At 42.0% G+C, this 27,694-nt stretch overlaps 2 protein-coding genes across 5 annotated transcripts in view; one reads left to right on the top strand and one right to left on the bottom strand.

Moving 5' to 3' along the window:
- Window positions 1-4,893, top strand: part of SFI1 (SFI1 centrin binding protein) — a 32,117-nt gene extending 27,224 nt beyond the window's left edge. Inside the window, exon 31 of the mRNA XM_084297240.1 lies at window positions 4,815-4,893. The gene's annotated coding sequence lies outside the window, so the exon portion shown is untranslated. The remainder of the gene's footprint in view (window positions 1-4,814) is intronic.
- PISD (phosphatidylserine decarboxylase) lies at window positions 69-27,484 on the bottom strand. 4 transcript variants are annotated; one of them, XM_084297243.1, is made up of 8 exons: window positions 27,411-27,484; window positions 25,002-25,096; window positions 19,551-19,726; window positions 6,152-6,388; window positions 5,866-6,004; window positions 4,829-4,975; window positions 3,298-3,458; window positions 69-2,980 (listed from the first exon to the last, which is right to left on the bottom strand). In XM_084297243.1, the coding sequence occupies exons 1-8, from the start codon at window positions 27,458-27,460 to the stop codon at window positions 2,756-2,758; spliced, it is 1,230 nt and encodes a 409-aa protein (XP_084153369.1). In that variant the 5' UTR covers window positions 27,461-27,484; the 3' UTR covers window positions 69-2,755. The 4 variants fall into 4 exon arrangements, with proteins under 4 accessions (XP_084153369.1, XP_084153368.1, XP_084153367.1 ...); XM_084297242.1 differs by lacking the exons at window positions 19,551-19,726; window positions 25,002-25,096; window positions 27,411-27,484 and adding exons at window positions 8,383-8,548; window positions 10,394-10,797; window positions 15,037-15,058; XM_084297241.1 differs by lacking the exons at window positions 19,551-19,726; window positions 25,002-25,096; window positions 27,411-27,484 and adding exons at window positions 8,383-8,548; window positions 10,394-11,304; window positions 15,037-15,052.
- Window positions 27,485-27,694: the final 210 nt, after the last annotated feature.

The raw sequence follows: 27,694 nt of genomic DNA, 5'->3' as shown, positions 1-27,694 counted from the left end.
AGGAATGTCTTCAGTTCTTGCCCCTTTCATAGCAGGGGGGTATGGAAGAGATGTATACATTCTCTTAGTCCACTTATGGTATTTTTATTTTATAAATTCATTTAAATACTCTTGCTTGTTTTATTTTGACCATAGCTGGTTTAAAAAAAAACAAAACAAACAAATCAGAAGCTAAACATACCTCATGCTGCACTCACAATACCTAGTTTAGGTTACCCTGACATTTCAGAAAGATAAGCAACACAGATAAGACTCTTTATTTCAAAATGTTTGCAATTAAATGAGTTAATGTCATTAAGTCATACACTTTGACATACAAAAATACCGTGCTACTGATACAGTTGAAGAATTCAATGGATTCTCCATGCAGGAGAAATTCACAGCATTATCAGTACCCTCTATGAACTTTGCTTCCAGCTCCAGAGCAATTGCTGACCACTGCACAAGTAACGTTTGTTAATCAGCTAGCTCTGCACAGTATTAAGACCTTCACAAAACCAGCTACTTGCATTGCTGAATCCTCTCCCACTTCTTAGACTTAGGTTACCAGATGTTTGTTTTAATACATCCTCCATTACTGAGTAACAGTAACCTTCAGATCCTGCAGATGATGCTGAGTAGCAAGAAATTAAAGCTTAAAGTTGCTTTGGCTACATCTGGATGCCATAGGCCCCAGTGGAGAAGGGAGAAGAGATTATCTCTTCTCTCATCCACTGGAACTAAGTTGTTGTCAGCTATAAACATGTCTTTGAAGTTGAGGCTAGTCACAGTTGAATCCTCTGTGGCTGATGTTTGCCTTAGTATTTCTTACTCTCGGTGGTTTAAAAGTGCACGATCCTAGAAACCTATATCTGTTAATATACTGCTGCAGGAGTAAACTTGCTACTGCCAAGAATTTTAATAAGATAGGTGGCAAACAGCCACTTCAAGCTTTCAAACTCCTCCCCATGTTAAGTGAGGAAACATTGACTCTCAGAGCCAAATGAATTTTCTCCTGCTTGTCACCTGAACAGCCACCATCATCTTAGAGTCATGGCTGGACTACATTGCTACATACAGTTCATCATCCTTTCATTCCTGATGACAAGCTAAGCATACAGGACTTGGCAAACTGGACATTTGTACAATAAAATTATATTCTATTTTCTGCAGTGCATACAAAGAAGGTAAGTTTTTTCTTAAAGAAGTCACAGCTGATCAAAGCCTACTATCTCCTTGAAGTAGCAGAAAAAACACCCAAGGCTCAAGCAAGAAAGTAGTATGAGAAATCTTTCAGAGATCAAAAAGGCAAGTTTTATAAGCATGTCCACTCCCACAAGCGCTGGACAGCAATGTCAACTCAAAATGTTTGAGCGGCTGGACTTGAAACAGTTTATTTTCTAAAAATAATTGATACATTGCTTTAAAACAGAGTTCTTCTTTACTTTGGCACCAGGGTCAGGGCTTTTGGTGCCATGCTCAGGAGATCCAAGGTGTTTTGTTAACTCTTCTTGATGTTAAGTTACCATGAGTCTCTGAAGTTCTGCTGTAGGATGAAGCTCCAGCATAAAGCTTTCAGGCCCCTGCACAGTCCTAGCAAAATTAGTCTGAGGGCAGAAGTCAGAGCAGGTGTGGCTTTTTATATTTTACATAAGACAAAATAGGTGCCAGTGCATTATAGGATGGCCAAGTTGGCACCTGGGAGGCAACCTGAGATTGCTTCCAAGAGCTGCTCTTTTTAATGTACTGTCAGTACGTATGGTATTGCACTCCATGCGTTAAAATTGGTCCTGAAGTATCTGAAACTGCCCTAGAAATAGAGGAACTATTCTTCAATAATTTAATGACAAAGCAACACTGAAGATACACAGCATCACATGAGAAACATCCTCTGTGTCTTCCAACCCTTAATTCAAGAGGTGAACTCTCTCTTAAATAAAAACAAGATCTTTAAGGCCTGGAATAGCAAAATAAAAGCATGGATTAGGAACAGGACATATGGACCTGTCTGCTAATATTAAAAAAAATCCACTATCACCAGTTTCATTGTATGGAATGTAGACACAGTGGTTCCAGGTTTAAAATGCAGTGCAAAGTCCATTTTTCAAGGGATGTTGTTAAATAAAAGAATTAAAGTTGTTTAATGTTAGGAAATAAATTGGATGTATAACTTACTTTTCTGATGCAGTCTGTGCATTTTGCTTAGTTTGGACTGTGAAGCCATAATAGTCCATTTAACTGGACTAGTTAATGGCTCTCTATGTGTTTTATACAAGGACTTCAGAGAAGTGTTTTAGAATAAAGATGAGAATATATTTGTTACTCAAGGTCTGAAAAAGAAATACAGCAGATCTAAGGTCTGACTCAACTTCTTAATGTCCCTTTAAATAAACCTAATCTCTACTTCTACCCTTCCCCATTGCACCTGCATGGTCTAGGAAGGCTAAAAAGGGAGTTTTAAGCTCTGTGAACATAGATATCCTGTGGCACATTGAGGGGGAGAACATCAGACTACAGGCACAGGGTAGGACAGAAACCTCCATAGTCAAGATCTTTAAAGGCAGCTGTACCTGATACATACATGTTCATTCAATTCTCTTTCTGCATTCAGCAGCGATAGGTAAATATAGGCCAAATACTCTCAAAGTTGAACATAGCAATGACATCTTCCATTTTCCTCACCCAGGTCCTGCTGAGTGATATACACTTGTTAAGTGAAACTCTGTGATGTGATAAAAGTCCCTTTGTATATAAAACCTTCTTGCTGCGAGAGTTTCTATAGAGAGCCGAGGGCTTCTCCAAAGCGGATTTTCTGTCCAGCTTTGAGGTGGAATTTGAAGTCCTTAGGTGCCTCAAAGATGAGTACAATAGTAGAACCTAGATTAAATTCCCCTAAATGTTCTCCTTTCCTCATGGGTATTCCCTCCTTGTTGTTGTTGGATACGAAGCTGAAGTCATTGTAGGAACCTTTTGAATAAAAGGGACTGTTGGTATGCAGATCCTGTACAGACAAGGAAGAAAGTGTTAGTTGAGGATTTCAGTACTCTATATTCATCAGCACAACTGCAGATTCTGGTTATCCAGGCATTTTCAGTGCAGGACCTTACCATTCAAAAAGTGCAATAGTAATATTTAAAAAAAAAAAGTTGATACTGCACGTGATTCCCTGAGAATCAATCTTAAAACATATCATCAGCATGGAACATCAACGGCTGTGAAACATCTTAATTTCAGGCTCACAAGATTATTATTTTTCCATTCTGCTTCACAAACCTCAAACATCAAAACCAGAAAGCTGTCTACTATTGTTTTACTCACCTGGTCAAAGTAGATGCGGATAGAGCCCACATTTGTTGCCCCTACAGCCGTTAAAGAGAAGAAGCCATGTTTCCAGTCACCCGTAAGGACAACCCGTTCATTGTGGCAGAACAGTTCCTTGATCCAGCGAGCAACTCCAGGATTCACAGACATCAGAGAGCCTACAATAGCAAGAAAACATTCAAACTCAATTGTCTGTCTTGTAGCAGTATTGTAATGTTATCTGAATGGTATTTTCAGCATAACTGTAGACGATCCAGTAAGCAATTCTGTCACGTATTTGTGGGAAGAGAGAAATTCAGGTACAGCAATTAAAAAACAAGGCTATAGTGAAAATAAAAGGGTTGCAGAAAGATCAACATTGCTCAGGAATGGCTCATATGATTTTATATTTCTCCTAGCAAAGTCACTAGGAAACCAAAGACCATTCTTATCCTTTGCTACAGGGCTCGAATACAATCTGGAGCACTACTGACAGTTTTCCCTATTAGAGAAAAAAGGGTTTAAATTTTCATAACCAGAAACTGTTCTTTTCAGGCTGACCTGTTCCCTCTGCTCCCTGGCTTTCACTTATTCCCTTCTACAGCTTTCACTTTGACTGTTTCCAAACAGTGAAGGCCTGCCTTTAAAGTAAGGAGCAAAAGCTGCACTTAAGAGTCCCTTTCAAAATACCTGCCATTGTTGAGGCTTATTCCCGCATCAGGCATACCTACTTCTCTGTTACCAAAAGGAGGTGAAGGGACTCAGTATCTGATGTTATTCCTCTACCAAAGATCTAGCCAACTTCATCTCAGTTTCATCTATTCACAAATGATGACTACTGCTAATTGTCATCTGATAAAGAGAGATCAGAGTCAGGACCTTAAGAACTAGTCCGTAGTCTCAGCCCTAACAGGCAGAACTGAAAGAAGCCTTCAAGTAACCACTTAAGATACATCTAACATGTCACATTAAAGGTTACAGGCTACTAAAATGAAGCCAAATGACTTCTTACAGCTTAGGAATGTGTTTTCACTGGTTAACTATCCAGTGCCTGAGAGCAGGCCCTTCCAGTTCTCTTTGGTAACTGCACAAAAGTAGTTACTAAAACTGCAGAAGAAAGCCTTTTAGCTACCTAGAACTGACCAGGAAATACTATTAACATCAATCAGTTGAAAAATAAAAGTTATTACAGAAAGATTTTCAAAGCTCAGGAATAGAGGTCATATTTAAGGCTACTGTTTACTCTAACTTGCAGAACTATATTTCAGATGCAAACTGAACTTTTTTTTTCTTTTTTCTGGGAACAAGTCAGGTCAGCCTCCATCGACAATTATTTGAAGGAAGTAGGACAGCCTGAATAGAATATTACTTCTTTCACCATTCACATATGATTTGTTCTGTTAAACTATATTACCTATTCATAAACACATATGACAAATCACTATGCTCCCATTATCCATTAGGTACAAGTGTTCTGCTAGCAGGTCTCATTCAGCAGTGGCCTACAGCATTACTTCCATCCCTTTATTTTCTAGGAACAGAAACCAACCTGGAAAATGACGTCGGTGTGACACCTTCCAGTCAGTGGGCGAGTGGAAGCAGTGGTAGTCCCCTGGTGCAAGGTAGATTACACAATGATAGAGCTCATTCCCCTCCTTTGTGACTAGCTGTTGCTGAAAGGAGTTACCAGGTGAGGCTGCAAAGAAACCATGGAAAAAATGGGGTTAAAGATACTCTATGGCCATTATTTACCATAGCTGAGCACTCTACATTAGAAACTGTGCTAATAACACGACTAAAAGCAGTCTACATAGTTCAGTAAGACTAGAAAAAGATACCCTTAAGCCCAGGAATCCATTATTTCAAAGTATTCTTTTCTCTTTAAAACAAAGGAAGCCTGTACTCTTTCAATCATTTTGGATATTCATTTGGTTTGGAGTTTACTTTTCCCTAAATAGAGCAGCAGAAACTGAAATCCACTTAACACCAAATTTTTCTTAAAGCTACCCTTTTGAGAACAGAATTTGTGTAAAGGTCATAGGTTTATTAAACAAAGTAGTTGCATCTGTGCTCATGTTGAAAATAACTGTTTGCAGAACCTGGTCTTTCTATTCCCCCCTCCAGTTTAGCAAAATATGTTTCTCTCATCAAAGCTCAAAGCCTTGAGCCTTGCTCAAGACGCAGCAGAAGTGGTGACAACACAAGTCAATGGAGTATAGTGCTCGTGCACAAAACGTGTTACAGAACAGCTTGTACGATCTTTGCTAACCAGGTGCTCAGGCACATTTCAGTCTGTTAGCAGGAAAGCTGCAGCGGCAGACCTTGGAATCAGTTGTAATTGTTAATATAACCAGATACAAAGTAACTAAGCAGTCTAACTGGATGAATCAGAACAAAACAGACAGTATAATGCTACCCATGCACAAACAGAACTGTAACAGTGTCATGTTTATCCCCAAATAGAACAAAAATGAGAACTGCTTTTGTTCCAGGAAATGTGAGGGGGGGGGGGAAAAGTATTTTTTCTTCATCTCTGAGAACACTGTAATAGACTGAGCAGAACAGGTGCAACTGATCAAAACTTACCCTCCCTAAAATGCAAGTCCTCTGTGCTGATGCGAGGTCCCAAGAAAGATTCCAGTGAATAAGTAACCCCTTTTACTTGCTCCACTTCACAGTTCTTTACTTGTCCAAAGTTAAGGATCTTTCCATCAGAGGGACTGATCTACAGAAAAGAAGAAAAAAAAATGAAATGCATTAGGAATTCATGCATTCCTCATCTTTCCATCCATCAGAGCAGGCAGACATATTTCTCTGGTGGAAACAGGGAAGCTGGTAGCGTAGTGTTAAGCCTTCATTTCCCTTCACTCACCACACTGTGCAAACAGCAGACTGGCCGTGCTTGTGGTTTCAGCTTCCTGCGAAAGAATTCACTGAGGTTTCTATAGTGATGCAGATCTTCAACAGCTGCCTCCTTCATGTTCACTCCGAATGTCCAAATGTACAGGCTGTAAACAGGCTTCCGAAGCCATGTAGGCAGCTCCACCTGGTTCAGGCGACCCCATGCTCGTGAGAGCAGTCGAGTTGGTACCGATTTGTACAGAGCAACCTGAAGGAAGAATTAACAGGATGTCCTTCAGTTCTTCCCATTGATGGTTTTCTCTCACTTCTTCACATAAAACAAAAAGGATCAAGCTGTTCTGCTAAACACTTCCTTAGCACACGTGAAGTAGCTTTTAAGTCAGCAAAAAATCAACATCGCACTTACATCCTCACTCCCTGCACTGTGATGAGAGCAAATAAGGGATAGGATAAAATTTACTATAACCTTATGTTGAAGCCAGAAATTTTATTCCCTAGCAGGCAGAAGCTTGTGATTCAAATTACTGGAGACTGCCCAATGTGAGGCTTACAGAAAAATACATGTGCTAGTAGAATACTTATCAGAAGAGCATAACATTACCAATATTCCTCTGTGAACCACAAAATGAAAACTGAGAGAAAAATAATTTTTCAGTATTTGATAACACAATTCTCAGATATATCTACTAATGAAGGTATTTTCTGCAACCCAGTATCTCTAATGATACTTGTATAATTGAAGAAAAATACCCAACCCATGTGTATGCTCCTAACCTGATATAAACTTTTGCCAGCCTTACTCATTCTTTTGCAACAATGGGAGTTGCTAATTGCAAGAATAAAGTTTATTCCAGCAAAAATATGCTTCCCTTTGGACTTAAATCAAAGCATATGTTTTAGTAACGAGAATAAACAAATGAAACAATGTTGGTAAGAGTTATATATAATACTGATGTAATTGGACAGAGGACAGCTTTTTCCTGTTGGTAATTCCAGCAGGTAGCATTTCTGAGGTCTGTGGTACTTAGCATCAGCCCAAAAGCTTGCATGATCATGTGGGAGGCAGCAGTGGAACTGAACCTTCGGCGATCAGTTCTGAATAAGTAGTAATCTGCTGAATCTAGTACAATTCAGCTACATTTAACTTCCAAGCTCTTTATATATGTTTCTCTTTTTTCCTTAGCAAGGCTCATCGTTTATTTTCAGTGTTAATCATATCCTTCATTGTTAGGTCTTGCAGAATATAGCCATAAACACAAACAAGCGCATGCTGCCTGAAAGCTCGTCCATCCTATCAAACACAGTGAATTAAGATTTTACTCAGAAATCACCATCCTGCATTAAAATACAGTGATATTTCAGGAAGAAATGATCAACCTAATCTTAATTCAGATAAAAACTTCTAAATCAACAGTGCCTTTGGTTATAATCGGAAGTACTGAAGAAAAAATGCTTTGCCATTTTATTTGACGTGCCACATACAGTGTTAATTTCTAAAATCAGTTTTGCACAGTTTTCCACAAAAACACTGAGAATATACAGGTACAATTGTAATGTCACAAAAACTGTCAATATTTCCTAGTAGCCCTCCTCTTGAAAAGCATCTGGTTTTCAAGTTGGCGGGATCAAACAGAACAGCTACTTAAAGGAAATAATCTTGAGAACTGTGATTCTGTTACAGTTTTCAATCAAAACGTTAATGTGGTTGTTGCATTCTGCAATCATATGATAGTTAAAGAGAATATCCACTCACACGATTTCCTACACACTACGCAATAGTGTCAGAGCGGAGATTTGTATTAATCTATCATTTGGACAGGCTGGACTGAATGCTTGAAGAACTTGAGGAACAAACCCTCTCTTTACAAAAGAGGCAAGAGACCATTTCAGTGTGGCCAGGAAAGGGAACTGGACAAGCGGTTTGGTCTGTCTTATCTTAGCCCTGACAGTTTGAGGTGACTGAATAAACTAAAATATTTCTGTAATTTTTTCAGGGTAAACCTTGGCCATTAGAGAATAAAAATTCTCCACTACCAAAAAATTACTTATCCGTGAAGCAATTAGACATAACAATTATAAACAGTAAAAAATAAAGGGAAACGTGAATTGCACCTCTCTGCTTTCATGCTAGTGATCATCAGCCTGTTCTATATTAAATATCTTTCCACCCAGCTGCTGCCAGTGCCTTTCAGTATCATACAGCTAACATACATGAAGCAGAAGAGATCTGCTCACACTTACCCTGCTCACAGGCCTCCATCCCACTCTGGTCAAGGGCTTAAGAGCACCGAAAGGCAGAAGGTAATAGAGAATAGTCAGAGGCCAAGAACGGAGTTTCAGAGCAGGCCTAGACATACAGCTTAGCTGGCCCAACCTTCGCCTCAGGGCCAGCTGGGGAAATTGCAACCTGAAAGATTACATACACAACATAAGAGGGTCAGCCATCTCAGCCTCAGAACTGCCAGCTTCTGATAGCTGGGGATGATTTAATCCTGCTCATCCTTTAGTGAAGATCAATTCTGCAAGTCCTTACTCCTTTATTTTGGCAAGTTCTTCCCCTTCCCAAAATAGAAAACCGGCTTACCTCAAAAACAAACTCAACCAACAATATCCTTCATCCAACTAACAACACAACACGATAGTTTACAATGCAAATAACAGAGAGCAAAGGTTTTTCTTCCAAAATGTCAGATTACATCCGCAGAAAATGTTGCTTCTGACTGTTCTGGATCTTAGATAGTCGAAGCGGACAGCAAACAGTACCCTGAAAGCCAGGACTCTTCTGATGCTGGGACATTAAATCCCAGAACTTTATGGATGAGCAACATTAAGGAATGAGCAGATACTCTGATTAAAGAAGTCCTTGAAATCTAAGCAATCGACTTCCCTCGGAGGGTTTGTTGTGTTGAAGACATCTTGACTGGACTGTATCTTAGGTTGTATTTTGTAACACAAAAAATACTGGAGTCAAATTTACACGGACCTGTTGGCCATTAACTGACTTCAAGAAACAAGCACTTACTTGGGAAACAACAGAAGTGGCACTCCTGTGTTAATTAATACAATGCTTAAGTAACTGATTCCAAAAGACATCTTTCCAGGTCTTAAATCTTTTACTGGGTACCCTTGGCGCTGAACACAGAACATGTGGAACAAAGCTGATATTGCTAGTGCTGCAAGATTATCTAGTCTCTGTAGCCCAATCATTCCTTTGCCTCATTACAAAAAAACATCAGTGCAGTTGTTTATGTGGATGTCCTGACTGAAAGCAAACTCATTTTGTACAAATGGCTGTAGGCAGTATTTGAACTTGTAACTCTCCAAGGGGAAAAAAAAAAAACTGTTCCTCTTATTAGCAGAGGTAATCTAATAAGCATGAGAGGCTCTCCAGGACCCCACTGCCTACCTGAGGGCAAAATATTCAAGTCTTCTGAGAAACTAAAAGGGAAATTTTCTTGCCAACACATTCTTTTCAAAACTTGAATCAGAATTAAAAAAAACACACAGCCAGGTACAACTGTCACCACTTTGGGATACAAGATAGTGCTTTTGGCTCAGGGATTCTCCCTGCAGCAAACACAACTTTTTTCTCCCCCAAAAATTAATATGTAAAAAACAAAGAATTACCTACGCATCGCAATGCAAGAAGGAAAAAAAAACAAAACAATGAACACCTAAGGAGATGAAGTGCTGTCTCAGCAGAGGTAAAGCCGGCTTTCTCAGCAGGAGGTGGGGCTGACTCAACATGGGAATAGGAAGGGGCACTTCATGTTCTTCCTCCCGTCCTCGCCACCCATGAGCCCGCGGTCTGCTCGAGGGCTGGCAGGGCCAGACCCGTGTTGGCAGCACCACGCCGAGGTGCCGCTCCCCCTGCCGCTGCTCTCCCCCCCTTCACTGCAGTCGCTCCTGGACCAATCCCGGCAGAGCTGCATCCTGGCAGCTCGCTCCAGAGCCCTCAGGCTTCGCACTGCCCTGGCCTGGTTTCAGAGCAGTCCCTTCGCTATTTTTTCTGTTCTCCTACTGATGGAGAACAGGGTAAAGGAAAAGAAAAAACCTCTCCTCGTTCCCCTTGTCATATAACAGCATGCCCTTCTCTGCCAATGCAATGCATAAGGAGCTTTATAGTAATTAGGCCAAACAAAAGCTTTGCAGATGGCTGTCGCTCCTTCTGCCCAGAAACCTTCCCGTCCTCCCTCCCCTTGTTTCTCCGTTCAGTCACCATTCTCGCAAAGCAGAAAACACCGAACAGTACCTGAAACGAGTTCTCCTATTTGGTGTACCCCCGGCAGAGCCAGCCGGGCCTGGACTGTCCAGTTGTGAGTGCTGGTCCCCGGCACAGCTGCTGCTGCCGCCGTTCCCTGAACGCAGCCTCCGGACATGAATTTTAACTTTGTGGAGGTTGTAGCACGAGGGCGGAGGGTTAGATAAAGCTTTATAGCATCTCACCATTTCCCTGTATGCAGATCTGGTCCCTGCAGGGTGTTTGACTGACACATCGCCAAGGTGATGGTTGGTTGCAAGGCTCAGTCTTTTTTCCTCTACCTCTCCTTTCTTTGCTTGCTCCGGCACAGGAGGGAGGACACGACGTCACAGTTTCTAATTCCCCCGCTGGTCTCCCTCTGTTTCCCACTTGAATCTCTGCTACGAGGCTTGCAGCTATTGCAAACAAACAGGCATTGTGTCATATTTCAACATCCCGCTACAAAGACGACTCTGCACAAGACAAAAACAAGCTCTCCATATAAGCAGTCCTTGTTTCTCCCTAGTCCTGGTCGCCATCGAAACTCAGTTCTCCGAAGAACTCCCTGCAGTCTCAGGCTGCTGAGCACCGATGCACCAGTCAGACGAGCAGCCAGCCGGCCTCACACAGCTAACCCCAGAGCCAGTCTGAATCTGAGGCTGGGAGGAGGAGTGGGGCGGAGAAGAGGAGGAGATAATTCCCAGCTTCAATTCTGCAGTGCAGCAGCTGCAGCTTAGGCAGTTCCAGACTACTGGGCACCAAAAATCCTTTCCTGCTCTTAATGTCCAGCTTGGGAAGCAAACAGAGAGGAAAGGAACATCTTCCCATTTCACGAACTCGTGCCAGACACCAACATCCATCTCCTGGAACCTCTTCCCATCTCAAAAGACTCACTTAGGGAACAGGTAAAGGACATTCTTCTACTAACAGACAGATACTTAGTGAATGAAATAAGCCAGCTCTAGGGCCAGCTTGTGAATGAGTTATGAAAGAAATGTTAACATGTTTTTTATGTGCCTGTCTTACCATCACAGTTTTTACATCCGGTAGAACTAGAATGCAAAACATGTGGAAAGGAAGTTATTTTGTTGCTGTCGTCGTTTGTTTTGTTTGATAAAGACAAAGGGCTACACTATTTCTACCTCAGCAATCTGAACAAGCAGAAAAATGTCCCTCTTTGACCCTGCAGACTGCATCTCAAACCTATCTGCACCTCCTCTTGTCTGGATTTGGACTGGTAAAGCAGATTGAAACAGGACCCCTGGTTTAGAAAGGGGAAGTGAGCTAGCTACGTCTCACCTCAAGATTAAACCAAATACCTAGAATAGTTTAGAGGCTAACTTTGTAGTGGCTATCAATTTCTCTCTCTTTTTTTTTTCTTCCTGTTAAAGACTGGGTTAAAAAAAGAAACATATATATATTGTTATATCCTTCTTTCCAAAGTTCTCTAAACACAGTGAAAGCTCTATGCCTTAGAGAGTAGATCAAAAAGAACACTGGTGCTCTGATGTAAGGGAAAGGGATATATTTTATTAGGGATAAGGCAGGAGAAATGGGAGGGACAGCATGAAAATCTAGAAATAACTAGCTAAAGGCTTCCCACCCAGGCCTTGAAAGGAAAATATTCCAACACAAATCACGTATTATGATTGGCCTTCAACTCTAAATATTACAGATATTCCCAAGAAACACCTCTGGAATGCCTGTATGAAAGTATTTGTTTTCAAAAAGAAAACAGTTACATCATATCCTAAATCACAGGAAGTTCCAAAGCCTGTGTTTATTCTGTTGTTCAAGCTGAATTTTAACAACTGCATTTATAAACAACAACAACAACAAAAACAGTTAATTGGAAGATGGCAAATTTAAGATCAGTTGAATGTACTCAAAAACATACTCCTTCCTCCCCAAGCCCTGCATCAGCTTTTTTGTTTTCATTTTGAAAATACTATTCAATCTTTCTCTGGTTGGCACCAGAAAAACACCTACACTCAAAAAAAAGCCATACGTACAGTAAAATGATGCGAGCAGTTACCCAAAATCCCCCATCAAAATTCAAAGAAAGGCAACAAGGAGCACAGGAATGTTGGGAATAACCACCAATAAAAAAATATTAATAGAAGAAGAGGAAAAATCAACAATGCTTTTTCAAAAGGCATTTCATAAGATCTGACTAAAATCATTTTCATGCGGAGCATGAATCTTCACAAAACCGTGAAGCGAGATATTTTGTTTGGCACTGGTGAGGCCAGGCAGGAGCAGGCAGACAGCCCCTTGTCTGAGCAGCTCATGCGTCCTGGCTGTGCCCTGCTCCCCCTTCCACCTCCCCCGTAACTGCCTCTTTTAGCTGTGCATGGCTTTGCAGAAGGCCAACAGCACAAAAACCACCTTACCTACATTGTATAGCTTTCTCTCAAGGACTAGGGAGGTAAATCCATGAGCTCTTTCAGTAGAAGTTCAGTTTCATCCTCCCAAATGCTTTCAAGGAATTATATTCTAGATTGAGCAAGCCTGATTCTGTGAAAGCGTGGAACAAGTTCTACATCTCATCTGCTCCCTAAAAATGAACGGACACTGAAGTGTTCTCCTGCCCAGTGCAATGGGGACTACCACCCTTCAGTTCAAATCAAAACAAGCACAGTGTGGTTCAAAAGAGATTCCTCTCCAGGATGGGGCAAATATTGGCATTATAAGGTTTTTCATCCACTTATTCAAAAAACTCAGTTCAGAGGAGTATGACAACCTATGTTTCTCTTACGTTCTGTTCTACTGACCTCATTACATGCACCGAGATGCAAATCTGAGAGTCCTGCTTAAGTGCTGACTTACATGGCAAGTTGCCATTCTTACTGCAGCTGTCTCAGCAGCAATTTACAATTCCTCCAGTGTGAGGAGGCTGAAATGAAAAACACACCCTGAGTTTACCTGCTTTCCACGGGGAAAGGAACAAGAACTGGCAGAGGAGCTCACACAGTAGCTTCAAAACGGCTGGACTTCATGGGATCCAGGCAATGCCACAAAACCTGTGTTACTAGCTTGGAAAAGAATCTTAGGATTGCTGGTTTCTAGGAGCTTGGACACCTGTGCCACGCTCTCTCACCTGCCTGAACTCATCCAGAATGCATCTTAAGTAAATAAAAGAAGCGGTGACCATGAGGTACAAATCCCTGGAGAATTATTATCTAGTAGTGAACTGCTAATCTGCCAGCTATGCAACACCATTGTGCTCTGTCAGCTCAAATAAGCATCAAATCTAGTGACCCTGTTTAATTACTTGTCTTCTCATTACTGCCTCAAGCCTTACCCTCAAGTTTTTATAAACAGCAAGCAAAGGCAGTTGCAAGGAACATTAACATGCAACTGTACTTCAAACCTGCGGTCTCAGTTTTGAATCCTAAGCATGAATCATTAGGCTTGGAATGCACCCGTCGGAGGGCTCGAGCCCTCTGGTCACACTTTCTACATTTGGTAACAGAACTGCCGTTTAAAAAAATGCACCGTGGACATCCCAGCAAGTTCACTGCAAAGCCACTCCCAGCGCTGCACTCTGCCTAACTGCCAGCAAAAGCAAGGTCTTGCTGTCAAGGGAGAGGTACGCAGTGACACAGCAGGGTTTGTTAACGGTTCCACTCCTTCCCCAGCTCTCTGTTTAGTTTCAGACACAGCTCCCAGCCGCTCCTCTGGACTCAGCCCAGTGAGAGGAGCGCAAGGTGCTGCACACCCAGCCGGGAGCCGCTGAACTCTGTGCCTGTGACACAGCCGCCTGCTTTCCTGCTGCCGGGGGAGCCCAGGAGCAGGCTTCGAGCTCGCCCCAGCCACGTGATTTTTGAGTAGTGCGCTCACTTCTTCCAGTTTGCCTGGGGATGAGTTGGCCGAGGGTACCGCGCTCCGTGGAGGTGCTGGGTAACGGGATGCACCCTGCTCTGCTTTGCCCATCTTTCGCTTCTGAAATTCTCTGCTTTAAAAAATGTCTTTCCAATGGCTTTTCAGTATTTCTTAATTTATTAAGAAAAAACTTTTGATTGTTCCTACTTTTTTTTTTTACACTGCAGTTCTAGTTAAATCCTATAAATGGAAGGGGAAAAGAGCGATATACTAAGCTATAAGGCAGGCTTGTTTTTTGTTGTTGTTATTCTGAACTTAAAGCCGTGCAAAAAAAAAAAGAAATCTGTTAAATAGCCTCAAAGCGCTCTTCTCTGAAACAGGAAAAAAGCGGTATTTACTTTTGTAGCGAGATGAAAAACCACAGCAGCACAAAGCCTGCCACAGCCGGGCCCCCTGCCGCCCCTTTCCGCGGGGACATCTCGCACCCCGCATCCCGAAGCCCCCCGGAGCCGCCCCCAGCCCCAACCCCGGCCCCGGCCCCACCTGCCGCCGAGCCTCTGCCCTCGCAGCCGGCTCGAGCCGGGCGCCTTTGTCCCTCCTCGCCTCCGGGCTTACTCACGAAGGGCTCCAGACTTGGCAACGCCGCCCCCCAAACTTCCGTACCGCCGAGCGGCTGCCCCGTGCCCCCCGCAGCCCTGCCCGGCAGCAGCAGCACCTCGGGGCCGAGCCGCCTGCCCTCCTCCCGGCCCCTCCGCCCTCCCGAGGCAGCTCCGGACACGCGAACAAAGCCGGCCCCGGGCTGGCGGCTCTCCCGGCCGGCTCCCACCTACCTCCCGGCTCGGCTCGGCTCGGCTCAGCACGGCTCGGCTGGGCTGGGCGCTCCCCGCCTTAAGGAAGCGGCACGGCCCCGCCTCGCCCCCAGGCAGCGGCGCGCCGAAGCGGCCGCCTTCCCGCAGCCCCGGGAGGAGGAGGAGGAGCCAGAGCAGGAGAAACGAAGAGGAAGAGAAAGCCGAGGGGCCCCGAACGCGGCCACGACGTCGCCTGGCCGCCCCGGGACAAGGCACGGTGTCAGGGAGCAAGGCACGGCACCCGGCCCCCCAACACTTTCCTCCTTGGGGCCGCCCCTGAAGGCGACACGCGGTTTCAAGGAGGTGCACTGCTCTCAGAGCGCTCCCGAAACACTCAGAACTTGTCCCGTAATCCCAGCAGGATGCTCAGGAAGCCGTGTGAGACAGGGCAGGCATGGATTCAAAAATCCATCCCACCGGTCGGATAGAAAAACATAATTTTACTCAGCTAAGTTTTCCGGAGAGCAGAGAAAAAACACACACACACACACCACACCCTCCTCCTGATGTTGAAATATCGCCCCCCTTTCACGTTTCTGCCCATCTTCATCATGGCCATCTGGCAGCTCTACAACAAATACTTGGTAATCACATGTTTTCTCAAATACAATTTAAAACATCAGAACACGCAAAGAATGAAGAATAAGAAAACAACTCACCACCCATTGCCTTTCACTCTTCCAAAACAGAACAAGTTGGATACAAAAAAGAAAAAGGCTTTTTCCATTATTAGTTCTTTCCTGATCTGGATACACACCTTTCAACTTTGCACTGAATGTCTCCTCTGGGCCAAGAAAAGCGCTTTCTGTATTGTACTGCCAAAATATCCTATATCCCATTACACAACTACCAGGAGTTTCTAACATCAATAGGAAAAATTGGGTTCTTCTTACCTTTGAGAATCAAGATCTTAAATCTATACTCAAGCACTTCCTCACTGTATCAAGCCATTTTTAATGTGTGTGTTATCTGTCATCTGACTTACCGGATGCCACTAAGGGAACCGAACTGTAAAAGGTTGACAGTGTTTTTGCTCATGCTGTCATTCCAACAAGAGAGACCCTTCCACAAACCCAGTATTTTACGTCACTTTATCAGACCAGAACAAACTATGAAAGCAAGGGACAGCTACAGGAAATTCATCTTTCCAGAAAGAAGCTCTGGTCACTCTGTTCATCCTAACTCACTCTTTGGCCAAGGTTTCCCTGAATAATTCAGCCACCCTATAGCAACACTGCCCCCTGCCTAAGGGAAAATATGCAAGAGGCCTTAGTTAGCATATGTATGGCATGCTATGCATGGAGATCCCGGACAGGAAATGTTCTGTGAGAGCAAGGATTTGAAGCAATAAGCTTCCATCTGATAAATGGATACCTGTCTCCCTCCAAGCCCTCTGCTTTACCTCATCTAATTAAATGAAAGCTGATCCTCACTGGTATTCACAGTAAGAGACACACTAAGGCGTTAATCAGCTCAAGCTATTAGCAACATAATGTCTCTAAGAAAATTATGGGAAGAAAAGATCTGTGCTAAAGAAACAACCGTTCTATTTTTCCCTGTGGAAAAACTGAAGAGATGCTTGGTTTAAAACAAATTTATTTTTTGTACTCTTTTATTAAGTTAGAAGAAACAAAACCATATAGGAATATACTCTTTAATTCAATCAGAAACTATTCACACTTCTGTAGCGATACCTGCTGTGTACGTCTGCAACAGGAAGACATTCCCTGCCTGTGTAACAATGATGATTACCTATTTCACATCTGTCTTTTGCTCAGAAGCAAGGAAATCTGCCTTCCACGCAGCGTGTCAGGTGGAAGGTGGTGTATTCTCCCATCAACACAAGGTTGGGACGGGGGAGCTGAATGTTCACAGCAGCAAGATCACCTGCAGCAATTTCTTGTTCTGTACCACTTTCAAAGCCCTGTCAATCACACTTGGTGTCTTTTTACCTATGCAAAGTCTCATACCTCTGCTCTAAAAACAAGACAACGCCTCTCTTCTCCCCACTCTTAAGTGTGCTTCTGCAGATGCAATAATGGAAAAAAAAGAATAATGGAAAGTGATAGCTCAGCAAAAAAAACCCCTCCACTTTCCAAAGAAGAACAATGTAGGTCTTATTTTTCTTGAATTCTTCATTGTTTAGAATACTTCTTTCAATGTCTGAACAGTTTCTTTTTCCTCTTAACTGTCAAGCTTCCTTTCCCTCCCACAGAAGCAGTCAGCAAAACCTAAGCATATCAGGAATGACCAGGAAAATTTGTTAGTGTCTCCCACTAGTATCTGCTGCATTTGGAGTCCTTATTGATTTGAAATGCTTTGTGTGATTTCTTTGGAGCCTCTTCATCAAAAGCAATACTTGCAGCTTCACCAAATAACCACCAGTAATAACAAACCAGCACAGCAGCATAACGAGAGAAAGCAAATTTAATAAAGGATTTTTTTTTTTTTAATTATCATTCTTTCTTTTAGGTATAAAATTGAATTTGTTTTCAAGTATCACAACTGAATTGACAGTGCCTTTTAAAATAAGTACTCCATGGCCACTTAGCAATTTCTTCTTTAATCAAAACATAAAACCTGTTTGAGACACTTCAGCAGGACAAGAATATACAGAAGACAGATTTACAGACAAATTCCTCAGGAACTATGAGCCTAAGCTGTTAGCATCTGGCCTGTCTGGATCATATCTGATTTGGGTCACTAGTGAAAATGAATTCAAGAATTCTAGCCTTGTCCCCTAAAGGCACGTGGCCAAAACCACTCAGAAACTTGCAGTGTGCTTAGGAATGCAAAGAAAGGGGATGCTAAAGGTCATACTGAAGCATCTCCTACACAATCCTACAGTCCTAGAATTTTTAACTCTTTGCCTTCAGAAATGGCACTGACACACTCACCTCACCGTTTGGAATATCAGATGTACTTTAAACTCTGCCTAACAGAGTGTTGTACAATATCTCCTTAATAGTTTGATGGAGATATAGCAGTTACATCAAGTTATGAAATATTTCTTTCTTCACTGCTGCAGTGGCTATTTGACGTATGAATCTGATATAAACACTGAAATTCCACAAAAAGAAATTCGAAACTTCTTGGAATCCAGAAAAAGGCAAAAATTTCTCAGGATCAGCAAGTGTCATTAAAGGTCTAGGTGTTAACTAATGAAAAAAAGGTCTTGCTACATAGTCACAAAGAAAACAGTTAAATTTTTAATTAAGTATTAATTTGGTCTCAGCTTTCTTGTAAAGTAAATACGGCATGAAGGCACATAGGAAGTAAGCAAAGTGCCAAAAGTAGCACAGATTGAGCAGTCAGTGAGAAGATTAAAAACCCCACAAATACAGCACACGCTGTACCCTTAGCTAAAACTACTAGGACATACTCAGCACTAAATGTTTTTTGAATCCTATTATATGTAGTTTCAGTCTTGTCGATTTTGATTTCTGCGTTTCATTCTGTAAATTATAAAATGTGCTTAATTCGCTACCTTGCAATTCAAGGTGAGAAAGTAAGACAATGCACTGCACTAAACAGAGCCAACAGCTCCTGCAGAGTTGCTGCAGACGCACACCTGATGCTCTCTCAGGAGCACAGGTGGGCAGTAGGTTGAAGACCAGTCTGCAGCATGCCTTGGCAGTGAGAAAGGCCAACAGCATATAGCAGCAGAAGCCACAGGAAGGTCATTCCCTTTTACTTTGTACATGTTAAACCACATTTTGAATACTGGATCCAGTTTTTTTTTTTAGAATTGAGAACGATGCTGATAGACTTGAGCATGTCCAGTAAAGGCCACCAGGACGGTCAGAGGGTTGCAGTGCATGGCTTGTGAGGACAGCCTATGGACTTGTTCAGCCTGGAGAAGGCTTAGGAGGGACCTAGCAGCAGCCTTTCAGCATCTAAGAGAAGTTTGAGAAGATGGAACCAGCTCTTTACTAAGGGAGATGGAGAGACAAGAGCTTATTGGAAGGTTCCAACTGGATAAAAGGAAAGTATTTTTCATTATGAGGATACTTAAGCATTGGAACAGGCTGCCCAGAGAGGCTGGGGAATCTCTGTCCCTGGAAATTTTCAATACCCAAGTGGACAAAGCCATGAGTAACTTGCTTTGAATTCAGGATCAGCCCTACTTTAAGCAGGACATTAGACTACTTGACTTCCATTCTGAACGATTCAGTACTTACCAAGCTCCTTTTTTCTTTCCAAAATACATTCACCTGATTAACTACCTCCTGTAATTCTGATTTGAGTTTTTTTTTTTTTTTTTTTTTTTAAAAAAAAAAAAAAGAGCACTGGCCATACTTAAGGATGGAGGAGATGGCAGTAGTTCCCAATTTATTATTATATCGACTGTAGCAGAAATGATATATATGTAATAGACAGAGACTTTAATTCCATGAAATGCATCAGCTACAGAGAACAAACTACACATTTCCTTGCTGGAAAGGGAGAAAGAGCTTTGCATCAAACATAAGAAACACTTGTCACAAGTCTCTTACCTCCCACTCGCTCGCAAGCTTCACAGGCAGCTCTATGCCCTTCTTTTCTAGCTGTTCCACCTTGTAATCCTCGTATTTTCTGTACCCTGCATATCCCCCACCTGTAGCCACCAGAACATGGAAGGGGCGCAGGCGGAAGGCTTGTCCTACCGGAGCAGTATGAAACTTCTTCCTGTCTGTAACAAAGAAAAGCAGACTTTAAGGAAAGAGAACAATTACACTGTTTAGAAAGCAAACAAAACTAACATGTGCAGCAAGGGACGTCAGCTTAGATGATGTAAATGTCATCAGAAATCTATGACACAGAAGGTATTTATAAACAGTCCTAAGTGCTCCAGTTACTGCAGCTTACCAAGTTACTGAAGTTCAGCTGATTAGCACGAACTGGTCAGTGTTTTTAACTTCTTGCCCTCTCTCCCTGCATCTCTCCAACATTCTTCCCAAAAAGTGTATCAAATGAGCTGCCTGAAAGCGCCAGGAGCTAGGATTCAGTTCTCATGACTTCACTTCAGTATTTCTATCAAACTTCCCAGCTATGAGATTTTCTGTGTTGTTACCATATGGAAAACTCAGTGACCAGGGAACACAGCACTGTAGAGCCTCTTGTTTCTCAGTCATTAGAGCTTTCATTATAGATAGCCACACGATTTGGGAATTCCCCAACTGGAAGAGGGAAGGAAATGACCACCTGCTTTAGTGTAGGTTTGGTAAACAGGATAATAGGCACATTCTGCTATAATACATGGAAAAAGTGACATCTAGTATTACATCTATTCCGAGGTTATTACCGAGAACTACAAAGCTCCTCTTGCATAATCCAAGCCTTACGCCGTTGTGTGAGACATGTAGGCTGGACAGTCACTAAGCAACAGCCATCACAGGAGGGGGAAAGCATTTCCCTTCCCAAATCCTCACAGTTCTCCAGGCATAATGGGCTAAGCAAATTCTCCTGTCCACGTTAGTCTGAAGGTTCCCAGCAATGAGCACAAGTCACTGCCAGACAGTGAAACAGCTGCCCAAAGGAATTCATTCTCAGACACTGCTTGGTGTCATTTCCACAACAATCCTTAACGTGGATGAGCAGGAAGCAAAAACAATGGCCTATATCTTGTTCCATCAAAGTCAGGCTTAGGGCTTGACTCTGAAAGAACAAATTAACAACTAAAAAAATATAATCAGTAACACCAGCTCTATTTCTAGGCATGCATAGACACAAAGCACAGATCAGGTGCATTCATCTGTTTTGGATCTATGATGCTGCAAGAACATGCCCAATTCTTAATCACGTTTTGTTATACCAAAATATTTTTGCTCACTTCTTTCCTACATACATGATTTAAAACATTGTTTGAATTATAGGTCTGAAAATACATCATAATATGAAAACAGTTTTATTCTTACTAAGAAAAAAACGAATTTGAAAAACAAAACAAAACAAGGCAGCAACTACAGTTAATTAGATTCTAGAAAACACTGTCCTGAAGAAAACACTCAATAAAAGGACATGGATTGGGTAGAGCACCTAAGCAAAAGTCTTTCTTCGTAGACATTTAAGTTTGCAAAGACTACAACCTTTCAACTTTGGTCTGCCTAGACAGCTGCATCACCATTTCAACAGAAATATCTGTACAAAGACCAATGATGCTCTTTAGCCCTAAAGCCTTTAATTGCCTTCCCACCACACCTTGGGTTCTAAGTAGGCAAAGCTGCTCAGCAATTTCACCACAGCTAGCAAACAGAAAAACCCCTTGGCAGGAGCAGCTTTTTCTGGTTTGTATCCAGATGCTGTTTCCACTTCAGGAGTCTCTGCTGATAGACCTATGTGAACATTTCTCTTCCTCTGCTAGAGACCATTTGGTGTTTCACAAGCCGCAGCAAACAATCTACTTTGCTGATGAAAGATTTGAAGAGCTGTTTGTTCCCATCTCCAGCATTAACAAAAAGTGCTTCCATGATCGCTATCCAAATCAGAATTGGCAAAGACGTTCAACATGTCATTGTTAAACTTATTATTTTTATTATTCCCCCCCCCAATAAAGTAAAATCCCCTACCTTTCACGTATAAATGAAATTCACACAAGTTTACAAATTCCAAGACAAAAAAAATTATTTGCCAACTCTGGCAACAATACCATATTCAGGCAGTTGCTGTTTAGAAGTTTCAGCTGAACATCATGTTCTCTAACAGTACTAGCATCTCAGCAGCTATCTGACAAGCAGCAAGAGAATGCGAGGAAAGCTCACATCTTGGCAAATCAGCCAACAGAAACGAGTTCAGGACAGGAGGAAAAAGTTTAGGACTTAACATACCATTAACTTACCTTTCTATGCTTCAAACCATCCCTAAGTCTGAACTCCTTTCAGATAAGGGTAACCTGTTTTAGATTTCTTTTTACCATTGAGTATATTCAGCAAACCAGAATAAAATAAAGTATAAGGTTCCTTCTATGGAATGAATAAAGACTCATTTCCTCAGAAACATTAAAAAACACAGGATGATAAAGCAAACCACATAGTCAGAGGCATGTTCTAGTCTACACTACCAGATTCAATGATATAAATACTGTTTTGTTACAACTAAGAATTCCTTCTAGGAAAAGATTAAACTCCTTCAATGAGGCCATTATAAGGGGTAGAAATAAAGAAGAGTTATCTTTTCCTAATGACATCATCTGCAAGGCACCTAGTTTTAAATCCAAATCAGAATCTGGAAATATGTACGAGTTAGAAAATGGTTGGCTAGAAAGTTAATTTTGATTATTTTTTTTTTTTTTAAATAAATTACCTTTAAAAGACCCTTTCTTTCATGTGAGCAACGATTTTGCATTATGCATTTCAGCTCTTTTTTTTTTTCCTGCAAGATCTAACTTGGATATCTAGATCAAAAAAAACCTGCCATTTCCATTAAGCTGTGTAAGCACATTTTTCAATAATGAAGTATCCATAAATGATAAAACAGACAAAGGGTTTGGACAGGCATGTTAACTCACAGAAGTGGCTATAGAAAACAAGATCAATACCTGAGCTGGCAAGGAAAGAAAACCTGAAGGTAATATGCAGTTGTTACATTACCATGACAACACACAGGCTACAGTTTACAAACAAATTGTTGGTAAAAAAAATAAATAAATCAGTATTTGCTCTACACAGCCCTGTCCAGCTAGAGTAATTCCAAGCATAAGCACCTAATTTTAATCAGGCTTTAAACATTTAATATAATCCTACTTCAATTTCCTGATTTATTAAAATTACAAGTACAGATAGAAATGTTAAAGGATATTTAGGCATTTTCTTTCTTCCATGCCCATTAAACTGCTGGAGCCTGATTTCCATAGACATCTCAAGGTGCATTACACCACAAGAGGGTAACACAGCTGAACAGCTTTCAGCAAATTCCCACCTTGTACATGCTGTTGCTTTCTTATTAACCATTACAGATTAAGTTTGATGCCTCCCTTCAGAGTCAGTCATTTCATGGTCTAACATTATTTCTCTGCATTTCATGTTGATAACAGATGCCATTTTAGCTGTCAAGCTCATTTCATGACTATGCTGTTGCAAAGATCCCTCAGCCAGCACCCATGCAGATGCCTTCGCATCCCCTACTGACACCGCCCTGCAAGAGATAGACACGGTGCCCGGCTTGGCACTCGGCTGTGCAATCCTGCTAGAAAAACTCTAAAACAACAGAGCTCATGGAAATGTTGCAGGACACGGTAAGCAATTAAATTGATGTTAAAAAGTTTCTAAATGAGGGTGATTGATAGAACATAGGTATGTGAAGTACAGAAAATACTGGCTCAGTCCAACTATTAAAGCTTTTTTTTTTTTTTTTTTTTTAATATATGTAAAAACACTGTACTAACATTAATCTCTCCACTAAACTGTATTGTGTCTCTTAAAAACACATTTTTCAGCTGTGGACTCCTCACAAAACTAAGTAATCTGCAGAAGGTAATTAAGAAAAATAAACCTGTGGTCAATTGGTTTTAATTTGCTATGATCATCTTCACTAGGAAAATTTTAAACATTCAGAAAAGTTTTAAACCTGCAGGTAATGAGGTTCCATCACATACGCTCTTCCTCAAGACCTCCTTCCTCTAGCACATTATCAGCATTGCTTTAAGCACTCAGATCATGGGCTGATTATATTTGGGTTACAAAATACTCTACTTCCCTCCAGGTGTTGAAACTAGTGACTATAGGAAAGCATGAAGTCACTCATTTTCCATACAGCTGGCATGATGAAGCAAAGAAATTGACACTAATGTTACATGATTAAGCTCTAGTTTATTTTATGTTAAGAGCTGTACAAAAATGCCTAAGAGGGAAAAGTTGTTTCATTAGTGAGCCAGCATGAAAATAATACAAGATGAATTTTATGAAATTCAAATTTTATTTACACACAAGGAGGCACATAACACAGGATGCAGAGCTGCCTGACTATTGCAATGCTTGCACGTGTTAATTAAATAGCAAACTTTGCAAAAAACATTACCAAGACAACAGAAACAGATCCCAATATAAACATATACATTTCCCTTAGGGAAAAAAAAGAGGGGGGGAAGCTGCCATTCCCTTTAACATCTTTGCTTCTCTTCTGCTAGCCCTGTTAGACAGGTTTCTTCAGAAGTGATCATTGCAATGAAAAGGATGAGTGCTAAAGTATCAAAGAAGCTTAAAAAAAAGCAAATACACTAAAAAAGGGGATACACTAAAAGAGACCGTTAGGGCAGCTGGTGTCACAATGACAAAGCAATTTCTTGATAAAAAACACACACAGGAATTACGCAGTATAAGAATGATCAAAGATAATGGGAGGGAGGGGAGGGGATATACCACAAATGGAAAATACACAACTCCATGGCTATTAAGCTCCAACATTGGTATTACTAATTTGGGGGCTGACAGTCCTCCAAATTCCAGTTTTAGCCAAGTACTGCTCTGGATTATGACAACATCTAAACTGCTGCCTAAATTTGCTTCTCTGCAAGGTTCTTCATATCTATAAAATCAATGTGGAACAGATGGCACTTCTAAAGAAGGGAGAAGCTTTCAACCATAGCTAAGGAATATTTGTCAAAAATATTCCTCTTTGTTAAAGCAAATGATTTCTGTATTTTTTTAAATTTATTATATTGTCACAACATTTGCTACCCAAGTATTCCAAAATAGTTGAGAAATAATGAATAATACCTCATAAAGGAATCCTATGGAATAGATAAACATCCTTTCTTTACTGTCTGTAAAACAAACTACCAAAAGACATAAAGCACCATTTGCAAGCATGTGTCCATGGAAATTTGGTGAATCAAGTAATTCTCTGACTCTGGACTTGCATTCCATCTGTTTTAACCTCAAGAACTTCATACTCACTATTACGTGAGCAGAATTTGCCCAATTCTGAGTAACCCCATTTTTAACACTGGGTTAGATGAAGGATGCACTTACCACTGAAAAATGTCCTAGAAGGTGGCTGCTTCCACAGGACTCGAGTTCTAATGCACAGGTTCTCATGTATGAGGAAGTTACAGCTAGTCAGCAAACTGTGAAATAACACACAAGGAACAGTTGGTCAAGTACAGACGTTTTACAATGCAAACGTAAACAGAGTATTCAGAAGCTGAACAACAAAGAGGGAAAAGCTCTCAAGTATTATAAAGTTGCTACCAAACCCTATTCCCTCCTTCAGAAGTACATCCTCACCTCCATGAGAAATCCAACCGTTTCTGCAGATACCTCATTGTTTAGTGCTGCATCTACTTGATGCTTCGTATTCCTGTATTTCCATTTTTCTACCAGAACACTGATATGTGTTTTTTTAACTTAATCCTATCATAATGGTGATGGCTCTTCTGAGTACTGTGTTTGCTGATCTTAGCAATAGCGCTTTTTGGGCAACTGGTTATGATGTCATGTACCATATCTTGGGCTGCTTGGAGTTCTAATATATTTGTTAGTGACTACAACTTGGGTCTTTAAAAGAGCAAGCTAATATTATCTAATGTCATCTTCTGTTTTATGTACTGTCCTAGCCTACATGATCAACAATCTATTTGTTATTAAAAAAAAAAAAAAAAGACTAAAATTGGTGAGAGCTACTGCTCTCTAGATATGCTTCCAGTCTAATAAAAACCAATTTTATCCAACAGCATGCAAACAACTACTTTAAGCTCAATAAGTGACTTGTGTTTTGCTGAAGAAAACAAGAATGTTTAAAACATTTCTCTACTTGCAGGGAAGGTACACAGCACAAGCATCAACATTGTCTTCTGCAACAATAAGGCTGACAAGTATTTAACGCCATCCAAAGGTAATACTTATAATGGACAAAGGTGAGTTCAGTCACGCTGATCAAACCACACTCCCTTTGTAGTAGTGGTGAAATTTTGGAATAATCCCAAATGCTAAACGATCTCACTCTACCTCCACTGGTATGCTACACAGGTGTCATTTAGGAACTTCCAAATGAACAGCAACTATTTTAAGAGACAATCATAAATTGGGTTCATGCATCTCCTTCCTCACCACAATGGTGAAAAGGGGGAGAACACAGAAGAGTCATGGATTCCGAGAAGTAATTTAGATTATTAGACCAACTGGTATAGCTGGAAAAGTAAGTGACTGCCAGGCACTCATTCTGGAGATGTAAATGTGACAATTGGGATGTCTTCATTTGGCACTCAGACCTTTCATCTGCTCTTGATCAGATACATGCTGAGTACAAAATCACTTCATTAGCTTAAAAGCTACTGCATCATTAAGATGATTCAGTTTCAGGAAGTGATTATGATTCTCCCAGATTTTTAAGAATGAATTTCAGATGGCTACTGAGTCACATACAGACTTTCTCTCTTTAGTTATGAAAAGAGTTATAAATAGTATATTTGTTGTCCAGAAGTCACATAAGGATGGCAGAGGGTACTTGCTAGCAATGTTTTAGTGTACTCCTCAAGGATAACTATCTATAATTTTAAATTTTCCCCATAACGCAACGTTAGTAGTATTTCACCCTATGCTGCAGCTTCTTAAAACCATTACTTTAACCCAAATACAACAGCACAGTCCTTCCCAAAATACAGATTCCTGTAACCAGGTGCCAAACATGCCACACGGCTGCATCATCTCCCAGGACATTATTTCCTTACAAACCCAGAGGCGTCCCATGCTGCTGCAGAACCTGTATGTTTTACACAGCAGCATGATGCAACTTGAACGTGAATAACCAAGTCGCCTGACCCAGGCTACGCTAATTTGCTGTAATACAGGGCCTGCTCTCCAGCATATTCCAACATCTGGGAGAGAAGGAGCAGCTGCCTGACAGCAAGCTAGGAGCCTGCGGGCTGCAAATAATGGAGTCACAAAACTACACAAAGCTAATCCAGGTGGCACCGGACTTAAATCTAGCAGAAAGCTTGCAGAGCACTAAAAAACGGGGGGTAAAAATATGAAAACCAGCCCCAGCCTGCAACACCGGCGTGTCCCGAGACGTGCTGACGGCTCGGGGCCGGGCACCCCGGGCTCAGGGCAGGGGCAGCCGCCGGGCCCCGCTCTCTCCCCGGGGCCGGTTTCGGTGCCCAGCAGGAGGCCAGAGCATGGAGGCAGAGGAACGGAGGCTGTCGGGGGTAAGGCCGGCCAAGGAGCCTGCAAGCCGAGAGCTCCGAAACCGGGAGGCACGGGCGCGCAGCTCCGCTCTGCTCCTGCCAAGCCTGCCTCTGCCTCCTCCTCCTCGGCAGCCCGGAGCCCCCTCGCAACGGCAGCGAACGGGCAGCCCCCTCCCGTTCACGCCTCCAGCGTCCCGGCTGTCAGCAGCTGCTTCAGCTTCATCCCCGGCCCCTCTGTGCCGTGCCGTGCCTGTACCTGCTCCGCTGCAGCGCGGCCGCGCCGCGCCGTGCCAAGGCCGCCGCCATCTTCTCGCGCCGCCGCCGCGTCCTCTGCGGCGTCTCGGGCGGGAGGGAGGGAGGGAGAGAGGGAGGCGGGAGGGGCGGGGCGGGGCTGAGGCGGGAGCGTGAGGGGAGCGGGCTCTGCCCTGAGGGGACGGCGGGGGCGGGTACAAGGCTGGTCCCTCAGGGGAAGGGGGCTTGGGGACAAGGGTGGTCCCTGAAGGGAAATGTGGGGATGATAAGGATGTTCCCCAAGGGGAG

The sequence above is a fragment of the Netta rufina genome (genome assembly GCF_964035555.1).
Source record: "Netta rufina genome assembly, chromosome: 17".
Classification (NCBI taxonomy): Eukaryota; Metazoa; Chordata; class Aves; order Anseriformes; family Anatidae; genus Netta; species Netta rufina.
This window is presented reverse-complemented; position numbering and strand designations above follow the sequence as displayed.

Excerpts from the sequence above, each read along its gene's own strand:
- PISD (XM_084297242.1), bottom strand. The coding sequence starts at position 10,590 with ATGGTGAGATGCTATAAAGCTTTATCTAACCCTCCGCCCTCGTGCTAC. Across the intron at positions 4,976-5,865 it reads GGACTTGCATTTTAGGGAGG|CCTCACCTGGTAACTCCTTT; the intron begins GTAAGTTTTGAT and ends GTTTCTTTGCAG. Across the intron at positions 3,459-4,828 it reads ACACCGACGTCATTTTCCAG|GCTCTCTGATGTCTGTGAAT; the intron begins GTTGGTTTCTGT and ends TTGCTATTGTAG.